Source organism: Corvus hawaiiensis, chromosome 5 (assembly GCF_020740725.1).
Source record: "Corvus hawaiiensis isolate bCorHaw1 chromosome 5, bCorHaw1.pri.cur, whole genome shotgun sequence".
In the NCBI taxonomy this organism is placed as follows: Eukaryota; Metazoa; Chordata; class Aves; order Passeriformes; family Corvidae; genus Corvus; species Corvus hawaiiensis.
Window position 1 is genome coordinate 74,795,877 of NC_063217.1, and position 16,994 is coordinate 74,812,870.

The 16,994-nt window shown below is 47.2% G+C and overlaps 1 protein-coding gene across 12 annotated transcripts in view; it reads left to right on the plus strand.

The window, feature by feature from the left end:
• SLC4A4 (solute carrier family 4 member 4) overlaps positions 1-16,994 on the plus strand; it is a 153,502-nt gene that overhangs the window by 86,864 nt on the left and 49,644 nt on the right. For all 12 annotated transcript variants that reach the window (XR_007203474.1, XM_048302817.1, XM_048302818.1 and 9 more), the window contains 2 exons: positions 12,636-12,771; positions 16,499-16,659. Coding sequence is in view for 11 of the 12 variants with exons in the window: in XM_048302817.1 (XP_048158774.1) it covers positions 12,636-12,771; positions 16,499-16,659 (297 nt within the window). In the remaining variant the exon portion in view is untranslated. The remainder of the gene's footprint in view (positions 1-12,635; positions 12,772-16,498; positions 16,660-16,994) is intronic.

Here is a 16,994-nt window from a genome sequence, read left to right on the forward strand (position 1 = left end):
TCTGAGCAGTGTGCTGATGAGCATTGTTATTCCAGCACCAGATCTTGAATGTAAAGCTTCTACACCTGCTATTCCTGTAAATTCCCTTTGGAAAGGCCTGTGTACCTTCGTGTGGAAAATGTCAAATCATTTTAGAGTCACATTTCACTGGGAATAACTTGGTGAGTGCAGCTTTGGCTCCCCTTAGTGCTCTCAAGTTAGTCCAGTGCCTCGTTACCTTATTTTACATCAGTCTTGTGCTTTGCTTGACTCCTGTGGGAATTGAGCAGGTCCAGGCGTAGGTAAGTGGCTGGTGGGATAGTTCAGCACCTCTTTGGCCATAACGTTGTTTTCCTTGCTGTTGTCGCAGATATAATCTGTGGTTAATCCCTCAAGTCCAAACCTGTGACTCCCCAGAGGACCTGAAGCCTTTTGTTGGTTTTGATTTGCGGCCTTATTATAGACAAATTAATGGCCCTGAGTGACAGCAGGGCAGCCAGAGACGAGAAGAAAATGAGTAATTAACATATATTGGGTATTACTGATTGCTTTTATGATTATCTGGATTTTAAGGTATTAGCTGGAAAAATAGCTCCTAATCCCTTATTAAAGATAAAAGGCAAGTCATTAAAAGTAGGAGGTTGTTTTCAGTCCTGAGAAGCTCTGGAAATATGTCTTGGCTCCAGCAGCAAACTAACCTTGAAAGCCTGTAATTCCAAGGTACTCAGCTTAGTTGTTCTCCTCAGCAAGGGAATTTCTGAAGTTTCCCATGTGCTGGGAGGCGGAGGGGATGCGAGACAAAGCGACCCTTGTCATAGGAGCTGCGTGCTTGGCACCACGACAGGGCCCTTTGAATATCCTCGGCGTTAGCTGAGCCCGGCCCAGCTGCTGGGCTGGGAACTCTTGACAGCTCCACAGAGGGGTTATCTCTAACTTCAGCTTTTTGTCGGAGGCAGATCTCCTGCATGAGGCTCCTGTTGCACCCCGACTCCTTCGTACCTCCCTCTTGCCACTGTGGCCACCTCACTGGTTTTGTAGCCATCTAACTGGTTTCATGGAATTGTAAAAAAAGGTCACAGAATGGTTTGGGTTGGAAAGGACCTTCAAAGTCATCTTGTTCCAACCCCCTGCCATGGACAGGGATACCTTCCCCTAGACCACATTGCTCAGGATTCCATCCAACCCAGCCCTGAATGTTTCCAGGGATGAGGCATCCCCCACCTCTCTGCGCCAATGTTTTACCACCCTCTTTGTAAAAAATTTCATGGCCATCTAACTGGATTCACAGCCATCTAACTGGTCTCATGGCCATCTAACTGGTTTCAAGGCCATCTAACTGGTTTTGTGGCCGTGCACTAAGCTGAATCAGCAAAATAGACTAGTCCAAGCCCAGAGCCCTGATCCCAACAGGGAAGGGGGAACAAGAGGCTGAAGTGCCAGGAGAAGGAAAACAATAAAACTGGGGAAGGGTGACGTTTGGCTGTTGGTACTCTTAAACCCACCTGGAGCGTGTGCGAGGTCAGAAGGAAAGCAGCAGCACCCCTTGCTGAGTTATACTAATTAATCATCTGCAGAAACTTGCCAGACACTGAGACTTTCTTAATAGTCAAGTATTTTTTGTTTTAAAATGAGTTCATTCCTTATTTCTGGGTAATGAAATTTGAGTACCAGTAAAACCACAAACTTTTCAGATTTCCTGTATTTTAACAGTTCTGTGTTTCAACACATCGTGTTTATATACTCTGGCTATACTTTTAAAAAGTAATTTAAAATGGAGCGGGACCAATTAAAAAGAAATAAAGATGGCATTTAACGACTCTAAGGAGATCAGTGCTTGTAAAGAGATTTACAGTGGAGGAAATGCTGTTCTGATGGAATAAAGTTTGAAAAAACACTGCTCATTTCTGCTTTGCCCTTTCCATCCTAAGTTGTTTAAAAGATTACCACTAGTACCTGGCTGATTTGTTCCCCTCTTATTTTTTTTTCCCCAATTATTTTTTTTTTCTTAAGTCCTGGACAGTGTTTAAGACCAGCAGGATGCTCAGTGCTTTTGATGCCACTGCCAGTTTTCTGTGCTTGGGGAAGGATTTAAAAAGTAGAGTTTGACTCCCTGTTGGGTTGGTCACAGTTGATTCTGTAAATGCAAAGGAAACAGTTCAGCTTTGGAGTTGTTTTGCTGTTTTCCTGTTTGGTCTTGGTTGTGCTGGTGCAGCCCTTGGTGTTTCCACAGAGATTGTCAATGTTTTCTGATACGGAGTTGGCGTTTTGTTACTCTCTGTGCTGTTCTCATTCTCTAGACCAGGATGCCAAGCAGATTATTAAACCCAGCATGGGGTTTCCAGTCTCGCTTCATTACTAAAAGTTGCTCTGAAGCCGCGACAAAGTGCTCGCGTTTGGGCAGCAGATGGAATAGCTGGAGTGGAGATCATCTGTCTGGGAAGCTCACTAATGGAATAGACTAAATGAGGTTGGAAGGTGCCATCAGTGGGTCCAAACCTCTGCTCAAAGCAGGGCCAGCTTGGTAATTAAGTTATTAACGTTGGTTTCTAAGTTATGATACCATGTCCGGAGCGCTCTGTCCTTGGATGGAAGTGCAGTGGCACAGGGCCCCAAGGAGGCACGCTGTTACTTTTCCTACTCATGGAATCATCCTGGTACCTTTGGATGTTCAGGACAGAGAATACTTGGGTCTCCTGGGTCTCCCTTTAAGCATGGGCAGTACAACATTATTCTTGCCAAGTGTAAGGAATTGCATCTTCTCTCTCTCCTTTGCTGTGGTTTCATCCTCCCCTCACATGCAGTAGCTGATCCTCTTGTATCCTCCTCCTCCTATGTACGACAGAGGGGACCATGAGACCCTGTAAAAGACACCACTCACCATATTGTGCCACTTTGGGGCTAGGCAGGGGCCTGACCATTAGGAAGGTCAGTGCTTATGCAAAAATCCCCCCCAGCTATTCCCTTCGGTCCAAGCCATCCCCAAACCGACCTCTTACTTATGTTTTCCTCCCAACTGTCTAATCATTAACAAGTTGCTTAATGCACAACAAAAGACCAATTAACCCTAAAGCATTTAGTGAACTGCATGTAAATTAGTTGTAAAATGTTGCTGTAAACATTAAATGTTGGGCAATTACATAAACCAATAATTGCTAAAGTTGCATTTAGGAGCTTGAAAGAAAAAAAAAATCTGCTTAAGTAGCACATCAGAGAGCTCTGCTAATGGTTTTGTTTTTAACTGCAGCCATCCCGCTCTGGGTAGGTCCCAGCAGGCTGGGGCAACTTAGATTCCATGTGGTTTTAGTTGTGTAAGAAAAATAAAGGCATGGTAACCTTGTGCACCTTTGGAAACTGCAAGGAAAACCTCCAAAGGGCAGAACTTGGAGTCTAGAAAGAAATGGTGGAAATATGGTAGATGGTATCCCATTGGATACCAGTGCCAGGTGATTCTGTGGATTGATTATTGTTTTCTTCAGATTCAGGCTGCATGAAAACATTCCAGACCTGACTAAAACCTGGACTCTGGAGAGGGTCTGGTGAGGTGTGAGCGCAAAGGGCCTGGCCGCTCACTGCTGTTGGGTTTGCTTCCATCTTCTCTTCCTCATTCTGCAGGCACCTGCCTCCTCCCCTGTTAACTTTTGGGAGAGGCCAAGTGCCTGTGCACCCACCTGTGTGCTGGAGTTTCACACAAAGAGGCTGCTTTGCTTTTCTGCACAATTTTTAATCTCCTTAATTGGCCGTCTCGCTCCAAGGTGGTCCAGGTTACCCACCGCTTCTCAAGCTCCTGCTGCTAATGGTCTTAAATAATTAATTTTCCTTGTATGCCTCATGTACTTATCCTTCAGTTTTCAGTGGAATCTTTCATTTCTGGTAGTTTTGCTTTGACCTGGGCTTGTGTCAGACCCAGATGTTCCTAAATGGTGCAGTGAAGTGTGGCTTTGCCTCCTTATTCTGTGTATTTGTGCTTCGCTGCTGCTTTAGAGCCTCTTTGTTGTTTTGGTAAAAGTATCTCTCTGTGTGGCTCATGTTGCATTCCGTAAGGAGTCACCAAATGTGTCTCTAGATACCAGATTTCTCATTTTTCAGTGAAAAAACAAGTTGGGTTTGTTTGAACTCGCTTTCCTCCTTCCTCAATTTTGGCAGTAGCCTTTTCTGGAGTATATTGATTTTAATTACAGTGCATTCACTTACTGAAAGCCAACCCGTGCTTAATTTTCCTGGATAAATCCATTTGAAAATGGTCTTCTATTTTTCTTGCACACAGTTTTACTAGTATAGATCCTGTCACGTTCTTTTCCTGAAAGTGGAAATATTTTATTTATACTTACGTTTCCTTGATTGAATTACAGAAATTTGCTTAAAGCTGTAAAACTACCTTTCAGCATGGGTGAGACCCCAGCAAATCCGCTGGTTTTTTCCACCATAGTCGTGTTCCGTGGAGGTTTGGTGCTCGTGTAGGAGGTGGGGGTGAGTCTGTGAAGCTCAGAGTTAAAAGGAGACGGAAGCTTGAACTTCACTTGCTGTTGCAAGGGGAAACCGGTGAAGAGCAGGAGCTGCCCAAATGTCACCAGGCTTTTGAGAACAAGTTGAATTGGGAGCTTCTGGGAAGCCGCTTGGAAGGAGTGTGCTGCTGGCAGCCTGGAGCCGTGCCGAGCCCGGAGTTAATGGTGGTTAATTTTTAAAGGCAGGGGCAAAACTGGTTATTGTGTCTTTGTCTCAATAGGGTCTTTCTGCTCCCGAAATGCCATTGCAAGAGCCCTTTTCTGAGTTCTCTTGACCCAGAGAGAAAATGAAAATGCCTTCAGAGAAGTGGTTTATCCACACAAAACTTTGTTTTGCCACGTTGCTAACTGATGGGGACAGTTCCATCGGGATGGTCGTAACATCTCCAGGGATGCCAAATGCGGGAGGCGGCGTTTATCAGGATTTAAAATACAGAATAAAGGCAGGCACCCAAAAGGGCAGGTCTGTAGGGGTGGATCCACCCAATGGAGCTTGCTCTGCAGCAGCAGGGAAATGTGAGGAAAACCAGCACCCAGACGGGAAATCAACTGGTTTTGTAACCACCCTGTCAGGCCAAATCCTGGTGCTCTCCTAGTCAATGGAAGCATTGTCTGGATTCTCAGGCTGGCTTTGCAGCTTTTTAGATAAGCGGCTGTGAACCGTTCTGAGCCAAAAGGGCTGTTTGTCACTGAATGAAGCTTTTCAGAAGGTGGTGGAAAAATAGACAACCCTTTCTCAAAGCATCTCAAAGGAGCTTGGCACCTTCCTCCTGCTGTGAGTCAAGGTGAAGTGGCCTCCTGAGCTCTGGCTTCTGAGCTGGTTGGACCTGATGATCCTTGAGGTCTCTCCAACCTGGTATTCTACAGTTCTGTGATTCTATGATAGTGCTTTTAGTGTGGAGGTATGTGTAGGAGAAGGGGGAATGGCTCCCCACTGACAGGGGGCACGGTTAGATGGGATACCAGGAAGAAATCCTTCCCTGTGAGGGTGGGGAGACCCTGGCACAGGTTGCCCAGAGAAGCTGTGGCTGCCCCTGGATCCCTGGAAGTGTCCAAGGGCAGTTGGACGGGGCTTGGAGCAACCTGGGACAGTGGAAGGTGTCCTTGCCCATGGCAGGGGCTGGAACAAGATGATCTTTAAATCCCTTCCAGCCTAAACCAGTCTGGAATTCTATAAAATACATATTTACACCATGGCTTCCCTCTCCTATGTGGAGTTTGAAGCAGGACAAGTGATCAGGAAGAACTAACAACCTGCAGAACCCCCCAACATGTGTGTTTAGCTCTTGTGCACCAGTTGGTCTCTGCAAGGATGGTAAGGAATAATAATGCACGTTTCCCTCTGTGCCCGGAATGGATGAGGCGTTTGGCAACATTGAAAACAGAGGGGACAGAATGAAAAGAGCTGAAAGCAAAAAGTGTGGATGCCAGAAACATTCAGTACTCCTTGAAAAACAGCCTGGCAACGGAGGTGGGCTCCACTGCAGCCGGAGACATGGGACGAAGGCTTTGGCATGCACGGCAACTGTGGGAATAAATACGGAAAATCCTCACCCGCGCGTGTGTCGCTTCCTCCCTCTGTGGGTGGGTTCTGTCCTGCCAAGGCCCTGCCGAAGGAGACTTCCAGAAGTGCTGAAACAGTCAGGGCTGCTGTGGAGATTGATTGAACGGGACAGATAGACAGTGATGAAACCCTGCTTGTGAGAAGAGCTTAATAGGCAGAAAATTGGCTATTGCAGCCGGAGGGCTGGTTGGGAAGCACAGAGAGGGAAGTTTCCTCTTGTCGTTGCGTGGAAGCTCAAACTCAAGAGCAGAGCCCAGAGCTGCTACAGCTTTATCCTTAGAAGTGTCCCTGTACCCTCCCTGTTACCTAAAGGAGGTAAATGAGCAGTGGTAAACTGAGTTATAGTTTGGTAGGAGGGCTTGTGGCTGATGCAAGGAAATGGCACTACTTACAGGGACTGCAGCACATCAAACCGGCTTTAAAACTGTCTCTGGGGAGCCACATTTCAGTGTTGGAAAAGAAAAGGATGTTTTTTTTGTTTCCCAGAGGAGCAGGGGTTTTCCCTTGTGCTTACGATGAGCAGTTGCTTTGTGGCCGCATGGTGCAGTGATACTGATGGGGGTATGGGAGGAGTTGTGTGTGATCATGGTGTGCTTACAGTGTTTAAGATACCAGAACAGGAGCCAGCAGGATCCCAGAGAGGTGGACAGCACCAGTCTCTCCAGGAAGGAGACTGTGAAAGCCACACTGCTTTAAAAAGGGAAACAGAGAAAAGCCAAAGAAGGAAAATTATGAGAATTGAGGAGTGATTTTTGAACTCAGTTCTGTGTGGCAGCCGCTCCGCTGCTGTTTCACTGGGGACTTGACTGTTGCTCAGATCCAATGGAGGTGTGATGCCAGACAGCATCCTGTATCTGTGTGACAGCAGGAAATGTTCCAGAGCTCCAGAGAAAGCCAGGCTTTCTCTAGATGCTGCTCGCTCTTTATTAAAGTCTTCTTGGCAACTGCTCAGGAACAGCTCCTTAAAAATGTGCTGCCGTAGCAGTTTGACACAACTGGAAGTAAGATGGTTGACCTCCAGGACCAGTCAAAAAATACCTTTGTTATCTGTATTTTGCAATGAATTGCTTGTGGTGTAGTTTATATCAGGGTTTATAACCAGTATGGTTTGTCACTATGGACTCGTTGGTTTGTACAAGTGTCGGAGGCATTGCTGCTGCCTTATAATGCCATTAAGAATGGCACTCGGAGAATCTAGAAAATTTTTAAAATGTGATATAGAAAGAAAGACAAATTTCCTGTTTTTCTCTCAGTTTGAGAGCTAGTCACTGTTGATTAGCATCTAGCTGTAGCATACCTGCAGGGAATTGCATGGTCCGCGTACACCCAATTCCACACCCTTGGAATCAGGGGAGCCTGGCATTGATGGGAGCAGGCAGAGCCTCGCACTGTTAGTACATAAAATACTCAGTTTGGCTCAACTGGCTAATCATGTGCCTGTGGGAGGTTATCTGTTCCCATTTCCTTGGGATTCTGCAGCTGCCTCTGCTTCTGGCAGGTTATGTAGATATTACTGGTTTTGGCTGCAGCTGGAAAAAACAGTCAGTCTTTGAAGGCAGAGTCTCCCTCGAGTGGAACAATGTTGGAAGAAGCTCATCATGGGGCTTGGGGTATAGCATGTGGTGGTCTCTCCATCATAGCCATGTGGATGAAATTGGCAGGCTGTCTTCTTTTGTAGGAATTGCCTTTTAGGGTAAGGGTCACCAAATTTTCATGAGATAGTGCTGGGTTTGTTTAGAAGCTTCACAGACTCGTTGTCAACGTTGCATCCACAGATGAGTTAATGTGAAACATTTTTGTTAGAAGGGTCCTTTTTCTCTCCCTGCATCTCCAAGGAATGTTTTAATGAAGTATCTGTAGGCACAGCACCAAAGACTAAGGGAGCTGAGAATGCCCAACAAAGCATTACGTAAATGCTACCGTTCTTCTGGCACTTGAGAGAACACAGTATTAGTAAGAATTTGTCTAATACTGCAGGTTTTTTGCAGATCAAACGCTTAATATATGCCACATGCTGCAGAGGAGCTTACTGCAAAACATGTACAATCATGCAGTCCAATACTCCAGCAAAAACTGGATTGTTCCAGAGGCAGTGCTGTTCATTATGTCTGGGAAGGGGCACGATCAAGGGATGGGGTAGATTTGCTCCAAGATGGATCAAGCACCTCAAAGAGCGTTCTTTGCACCCCACAGTCATACAAGAAGTGGCCTGGGGTGGGATCTGGGTAGTGTGGGGAGCGTTCCCTCCTGGCTGCCAAGTTCTGCCTGTGGAAAGTCTAATCTGCCTCACAGTCAGCCCGTCCCGGCACAGGGTCAAAAAGTAATCGTTCATAAGCAAAGAGGGAAAACAAGCAAAAGAGAAATTCTCACGCTTGCTTAGAGTGATTAGCTGGGGAGCGGATCACCCAGGAGCGGTTCTGTGGGACCATGGAAAAGGCCAGTGTGCAGCCTCAGAGCAGTGTCCCCGGTGCAGGCTTTCCAAAAGTAGGTGTCATGTATAAATCCATGTGCACTTGGCTTCTTCGATGGTGCTCGGGGATGCTTGTGCTTGGTGGAGCCCTTGGGGAATCAGGAAATCAGTTCTCACCTGGGCTGTTCTGCAGATATTGGTGTTACCTGAAGTGATCGTTCTCCCTTCCATAACGGGAATAACAGTTCTTACCTGTAAAGGTGCAGGAATAGCATGGAGAGTCTGTGTGCTTCAGAAATGCTGGACAGTATTGCTGGTGAAGCAGGAGAGCATCCCTTGTCTTACCCTGTGGCTTTGGCCAGTGCGTTGGATGCCGTACAGGAACCGGCAGAGGTGTCCGAGGGGATGGTTTTCAGTGACTCCTGGTTTTAGGTGGGATTCCATTCAGGTTTGTCTTTGAAGGAAGCTGGCGGGACTGTGAGCCATCAAAGCCTCCCTGCTTGCCTTTAGCTGGTGTCTTGTGTTGACATTAACGCACAGTTAAAATTGGCTTTGCCAATGGAGAATTTTGGAAGGGAAGTCAGCTGAACTGGAAAGGAAACAAGTTTAAATCTGTTACAGGTGCCTGCACAAGTGTCACTGCTCTGACTGCGGATAGGTTTGAGCCGAGCTTTGGCAGAAGGAGGGCAGCCCCAGGAAGGACTGGGAGTACGATCATGTCCTATTTTAATAAGCCTGCCTGGAAAGGACGTTTGACAAACAGCTTTCCTCGATACTGGTTCCACAGGCTCTGGAGAGGGATTTGCACCAGGTCTCTCAGGGATTTCTGTAGCTGCCAACACACTTAGAAGTAACAGAGAACTTCATGTCTGATGGTCCCTTTGGCCTTGGATGGAGGAAGCAGTTGACCGAGGTGCAGGTCCCCAGGGTCTTCAGAAGTGTCCCTGGTAACAGCCAGCTGAAAAAGCAGGAGGAAAAGCATATTGGCTGAGTGGAGAACAGGACTTGTACATCAACACAGATACCCCCTGTCCTCCGTCCTGAGGCAGCATCATACACCCAGAGAGCCAGGCTGAAACTGCCTTCCACCCACCACCAGCCAGGCCCTTGGCACGGAAGCGGGAGGTGACTTTAGGATAGGGGCCAATGCCACAAAGTCCCCCCGGCATGTCCGTGTGCAGCTCTGCCATCGCACTGGGCAGCAAGGGAGGGCTGCCACCAAAGCTGTGGCCAGAGCAGGGCTGGGAAGGGAAGCTCAGCCATGCCTGATTTGAGGTTGTTGTGCTAGAATGTGTCTCTCCCTATTTCTCAACTCCTGAGATTCCTCTCTCTTGATGGAGATTGATTTTTGCCTTTGGGAACCCGAGGGTATACATTGTGCTCGGAATTGGCCTGAGCTGAACTTGGAGAAACTGCTGATGTGTTTGCTCTTGTGCAAATTATGGATTTTATAAGCTGCCTCATGGACCGTGTGTGGCTGAATGGAACAGGAAAGGGAAGAGGCAGAAGTGAGAGACATCACCCATGGATGGCATTGCCTCTCTATCCACGTTGTGTTGGAACATTCAACTCTCTGCAATTAATATCTTAATTCCTCTCCCATTCAGGGGAAAATATAACCCCAGCCATCTAAATCTCTGGATTAGCCTTTTCTCTGCTGCAAACGTCTGCTGACCATCAGGTTGTTCTCTTGAATAAGACAGCAAGGAAAACAGTATTGACCAGCCTGAGCTGCTCCTGGCATCAGTGGTGCTGGTTCAACCGGCTCCTGAACTGGACGACCGAGGTGGAAGTGAAGGTGATGGCCAAGGCTGGGGCAGGCTGGCGAGGTGCTGCTCAAAGGTCGGGCAGGCAAGGCTGAGGGGTCACCTCCCGGGTTAATGACTCTCCAGTCCCTGAGCCCGGTGCTCAGCTGGCTGCTTGCACTGAGCACACAGTGTTCGCCTGGAGATTAAGATGAAAATATGTTCTCCTTGCTAAAGAGAGCACATAAACAACCCATAAACGGCCCATTAACCCACAAAATCGCAATAAAGAACATGTGGTCAAGTGAGCATCGGGGACCTGTGACCCAGCAAACGCCCTAATGGGATTGTGAACCTTATCATTGGCCCTAAGTGTGGATAATGGGAAATTAGCAGCAGAGAAAGGAGGAAGGCAAGAAAGAAGGGGTGACGGACGATGGGCACCCAGGTTCAGTGGGCAAAATGTTGTGGAATGACCGTGTTATGGGTGGGATTATCAGGGTAACACTTCCATGTAGTAAAACCACTTCAAAATGACTCAGGAGACACTCCTCCCATTGGCTCCAGTGGATACCTTCAACAGCTCAAGAAGCTCTGCAGTCCCTTCTCTTACAACCTCTTCCAAGCAGCAGTCACTTCTGTGTTCCGCCTTGCTTTTTGAAGCAATAGGATGGACATGTATTTTATTTGTTTTCTAGCTGTGATATTCAAATTCTGTTTGAATATAAAAGTATATTGAGATTCATTAGTGCAGGTAAAGGGGGAGGACAACGGAACATGCATGGTATGGATGGATGGATAGTCTGGCATCTTGTTCCAGCCCCCTGCCATGGGCAGGGAGACCTTCCACTGTCCCAGGTTGCTCCAAGCCCCATTCAGCCTGGCCTTGGACACTTGCAGGGATGGGGCAGGCACAGCTTCTCTGGGCACCCTATGCCAGTGCCTCACCATCCTCACAGGGAAGAATTTCTTCCCAGTATCCCATCTAACTGTGCCCTCTGTCAGTGCAAAGCCAATCCCCCTTGTCCTGTCACTCCAGGCCCTTGTCAGAAATCCCTCTCCAGCTCTCCTGAAGCCTGCAGGAAGTTGAATGTCTCGTGATGGGGAGGCTGCTGTAGCGGCAGGGAAAGGTCCTTGGGTCCCAGGAGATTCCAAAGGCATTTATGATTACAAATATACTTCTGGTCAAAAAGAAATCTGTATTACAGAAGCATCATCACTCCGAGTAATTTAGGAAGAAAGCAATGAAAGTTTGTTTAAGGAAAAGAAAAAGGAGTAAAGGGCATGTTTTTTACTGGTTTCTTTTTTCCCATTGCAAATTGAGACTCTGTTTACCCTGGAAAAATCAATGTGGTCGGACACCTGGTGTAATTAATTATTTTGCAAGAGACAGCCAGCTGATCTTTTGAAAAGAAAGGCGTTTTTAGCAGAACTGAGAACTGTTCAAAGTTCATAGTCTGCTGTGTATCTCTAATGCTGATAAACATCCAGCAGAAAGGATGCCTGTCTTAAAATTTCACATGGTCACACCTTTGTTTTAAAGTGATACACTCAGAAAAAGACTGTAGACCCCAAGGAGCCCTCCAGCTGGGGTGTGGGCTCCAGTTATCTTTAGGAGATGTCCTCAGGCCTTGGGATGGGGACAGTGATGCTCGCAGGTTTGAATTTTGAATCCTTAAGCAGGAAACAGTTTCTTTCCTTTTTTTTGAGCTTATAATGCAAACAGACTTTGCTTGTGCTGTGTGTTGAATGTAGTTCTTTTGCCTAAACAGGCAGTCTTTTCCAACCAGGACCAGTTGTTTTTTTTTTCAGTGCATTGGTGCCTGACTAAATGCATTGGGTCGCATTCTTCATGTATAGACGAGACTACCCTTCTGTTAAATATTCCTGTGTTTTCCAGTGGTGGGCTGGGGAGGTTCCAGCCTGCCTTGCAGGCCAATGGCAGCCCAAACCTGGCTGGCACGGAGGGAGGGGAAAGCCAGCAGTGGGATGCTGTGCCAGCAAGCCCCCAATTGGTTTGGCTGGAACTGGTTTTAGGTCATATAAAAAAGGGGGTGAAGGATCCGGGCTGCTCAGAGAGCGGCAGGTCCTCGGACAGTGCCACAGAGCACATTGGTTCTGAGCTCCATAGTGGTTTTTTTTTACAAGGGCTGCAAATTGCTGTAACGTAGTTAAGGTCTGTAGGAAGAGACAAGTTTTCCTGAACTTTACTCCCAGCTTGAACTTGTAAGAAGTTCAGTGAGAGGCAAGGAAGGGGAGAGAGGGAGATAGAGGCACCCTCGCTCACACCCCTGCGTCCGCAGCGACGAGGATGTCAGATGGCAAAGGCAGCCTGGAGAAACAGCTGAATGGCCTTGGGGAGCAGGGCAAGGAGAGGAGCCGCACGTCGCTGGTCATCTCGCAGGCCGTTAACCGCAGTATTTTCACCTCTGCAGTCTCCCCCGCCGCCGAGCGCATCCGCTTCATCCTCGGAGAGGAAGATGACAGCCCCGCGCCCCCGCAGCTCTTCACCGAGCTGGACGAACTTCTGGCTGTCGATGGACAGGAGATGGAGTGGAAGGAGACTGCAAGGTGGGTTGGTTTTCCTTTACCCTGAAAGGGAAGGGCAGCCAGCAGCGCTCCCGTGGGAAATTCCTATTTTAGCATTCCATTGGGTAATACCTGTGCTGCAGGATTGCACGGGGAAGCCACAGAAGGGTGCCTGTATAGTTCAAATTGCCATTCTTTGATAAATGAGAGAATTTGAGGGTTTGTTTAAATATTCCAAAAGAAAAACTAGGAAAAAAAATAGAGTGTCAGATTGATTGGAATATTTTGCCTGTGGAGAGAAAAGTATGGGCTGAGTAGTCCTTTGCAAAGGGTGACATGTCCTGACCGGAATTGCCAGAAGTTGCTGCCTGAGTCAAAACTGCATCAGTACTATTGCCCCAAGCAGCTTTTGAGCCTGATCCCACCTCACACCACAGGCTGGGAAATTTTGGCTGTGCCTGTCCTAGTGAGTTACTGACGGAATTAATTTTAAATAGGAAAAAAAGCTTAAAGGTATTTTCTTGTGAAGAAATTGTTCAAGGCGCTTATTAAATGCTGGGTGGGATTGCTTGCTTTGAGTTCCTTGGTTGAGTTCTTTGATGCTGCTGTTAGTTTGGTCAAAAAGACACGACAAAAAAGCTGGGATGTTTTTGGGGTCTGGCTGCGACAAGTTACATGTAGTTTATATCTGAACACCACTGACTTATTCCCAGTTGCCCTCACTGAGCTTGGGGGTTTTCCTTTTCCTTTATGGAGGCTGAGCTAAGCTCTTTCCCCACCTTCCCCCTCTTAAGGGCACTGTCTGTGTTCAGAGTTAGCCCCTGTTTGGTCACCTTAATCTTCTTTACCTGTGATTTAATGAGCTGCTCCACCACCTACTCCTTTACCCCTTATCTTGCTTTATTTTTGCTTCTCAGTCGCTTGGGGAACTTAATGACTTTTCACCTTTTACTCTCTAACTTCTGACTTGTTGCTCATCCTTTTCTCCCTTTATTGCTCTTCTTCCCTCTTACCATGAGTTCAGTACTTCTGGGGTTTAGGTGTTTTTACACATCTTTGGTAGAAGTGCTTCAGTGAGCTGTGTGTGGGGTTCTCTCCAGGCTTCTTCTCCCAAGCAGCAAACCACAGGACGAGAGGAAACAGCCTCAGGTTGTGCCAGAGGAGGTTTAGGTTGGGTATTAGGAAAAATTTCATCACCCAAAGGATTGTCTGCCCAGGGTAATGGTGGAGTCCCCATCCCTCAAGGGGATTTAACAAATGTGTAGATGTGATGCTGAGGCACATGGGTTGGGGGTGGCCTTGGCTTTGCCGGATTAAGGTTTGGATTGGATGATTTTAGAGGAATTTGCCAAGCTGAATGGCTCCATGATTCTTTGTACGAATTACACAGAATGTAACGAAGCACCCTGTTGAGGTGCTGTGTAATTCCTAAATTGGCCCAACCTCCTGCCTTGCAGGCTGTTTCGTGGATGGGGATCTTACAAAGTGTCTGACTGTTCAGGATTTTTCAGTACGTTCCTGACATTACTTAATCTTGCACCACAGAACTTCCTGAGATCTCCTGAGCATCTCCCAGTGCATGCAGAGCTGGCTGGTGCTGTGCTTCAGTGGGCACAGGATCCACCAGCTGTTCCGGGGTTGTTTTACATCTGCTGGTGCAGAACAGCTCCCCCACAACTGGGAAGTTGCATGAGCAGGTGCTGAATGCAGGAAAAAGGGCAGGCCTGTGTGGGTGGAGGAGAGAGGAGAGGACAGAGGAGACCCTGAGGGGTTGATGTTTTCCCTGGTCCCAGTGTAGAACTGCACAGCTCCCAGCTGAGGAGAGCAGCACTGCCTGCATGCTAATGCGGGCCTAAAGGCTGCACTCATATTTGAGAGAACAAACAATCGCATTACCTTCCTCATCTCCCTTCTGCTCTGTTCTGACATCTGCACATTGCTCCTGTCTGCCTGCTGCACCTCACTCCCCACAGCCCCGTGAAAGCTGTCTTGATATTATCAGGTGTAAAAGGCTGAAGAATAAAAATGTCATTCCTGGCACAGCTTATATAACAAAAAAAGATCATAATAGAAGTTTAAAAAACCCATAGGCCACCATCCCACAGTTCCTTTTCTCTGTAATCCCATCACCTTCTTGCCATCTCCCTTCCTTAAAGAACGACAGTCCCCACACCATGGTTGGATGTGTCTTGGTCCCCAAAGATACTTCACTGAGCCTCATGATAGGCTGGGGGCCTCCAGCTGCTGCAGGTCTTTTCCTTTTTCTGCTTCACTCTGTATCCTATGACTACCTCTGGAATGCAGGCATTCCCGTGTTAGTGCAGCCTGGTTAGTGGAAGGTGTCCCTACCCATGGCAGCACTTTGGAACCAGGTGAGCTTTGAGGTCCCTCCCAACCCACACCACTCTCTTGATTGCATGAATAGAGCAGGCATTAGTTCACCCAGGTTTGCAAGTTAATATTTGGTTTATTGTGTTGGGATTGTGGATTGTAGTGAGAAAAGTAAACAAAAAGCAAATATTGATAGTTGTGAGTAATCACTTTCTCTGGAAGGGCAAACACGGGTAATTTGCAGACTTCCTGCTGTTACAGGGTAAGTGTGATTCGGTCCCACATCAGACAAAGCCCCTGAAGTGCACAGATTTGCATCCACCCAGGACCCTCAGGTGTCCTAGGGAACATTTAGCTTTTGTGGACTAAAAGGACCTTACTAATTGGACATGAAAATTAGTCTTTTAGCTCGAGTTAAAAAGCAGCTTTAAAAAAACAAAGTCTCAGAGATTATTGCAATTGGGAAGCATAATTGATTAATCCTCGAGTAATAACATTTTTCAAGATTAAAGATAATTTTGCTTGCCGCTAATAATATTCTTTTGAACAAATTTATGAGCTTCCTTACCTTATGTGTCTGGGGTTTTTCCTTAATAATCCCTTTATATTAGTCGCTGGAATTTCTGTTTTCCACCTCTATTAAAATGGTGTCTCAATTGGGGATTAAAAAGCACTTCTGCTTTGCCATTAGGGCATATTGAACCACCTTTTCCTGCACCCCCAGTTAATAGCAAAGCCATTGCTGGGTGCTGTGGAAAAGAAGAAGGTGTGGGCCAGGTGAGATCCCCCAGCCCGCACAGGAGCCATGTGCTTCATCCCAGCTGCCCATCCCTGCGTGCTCGGAGCCGGGAGCAGCGGAGCCAAGGGCAGGGTCAAGGCTGCAGGGGGAAGTGGGGATGGGCTGCAGCCCAGGGAGATGGAGCCTCCTGCTTCCCTGCTGTTGGGATGTAGTTTTAGGGGTGTAAAGAGTGTTTTGCACAGATCAGGATTTAACCTTTGCTCTCGCCTTCCATTAGAGATAAGTTTTCTGGATTTTTCAGACCTGCTTGGTTAAATCATTAGACAGCAGCTGGAGGGAAAGAATGAGTCCCTTAATTTGTGCCTCCTCCTTTGGTGGCTCACTTGTTCTCAAAGAGCACCTTCAGACATGACTGGGATGTGCTTCTCTCTTCCCCCCTTTGCCAGCCTGTGGGCATGAGACAGCAGTATTCCATGCTGCCTGCATCTTGGCAGTGGCTGATTCCATATTTTATTGCCTGAATTTGAATCACAGAATCATTTAGGTTGGAAAAGCCTTCTAGGACAGCGGAGTCCAACTATTAAACCAGAACTGCCTAGGTAGTGAAGGACATGTTGCCTTATTTCCAGAAATGCTGTTTTATTTCCCTGCAAGGAGCCAACAGCCTTAACCCCATCTCACTGCTCTGCCCTGTCGTAGGTGGATCAAGTTTGAGGAGAAGGTAGAACAAGGTGGGGAGCGATGGAGCAAACCGCATGTGGCCACCTTGTCTCTGCACAGCCTGTTCGAGCTGAGGACATGCATAGAGAAGGGCTCCATCATGCTGGATATGGAGGCCTCTTCCCTCCCACAGGTCGTGGGTAAGTACACCTGTTTTGACTCTTTCCCTCACCCCTTCCCCACAAATTTTTAGTAACCCTGATATAGTTTTATGGATGGTTTTACTGAAAAAGCGCTGCTTTTTCAGTAAAAGAGGGGAAAAAAAGAAGAAGGAATAAGAAGGGAAAACTAGAAAGTACCTGGAGAAGGATAGCAGTTAGATGGAAAGAGTGCTTCTCAGTGCAGGAAGAAGAGTAAAAGACATCAGTTTAATTTATGTTCACTCTGGAAGAGGTGACACGTGGAAAGGCCACGTCTCTGGGGACAGAGATACCCATCAGATACTGTTCATGCAGAATGACTCAGGCCAGGATCT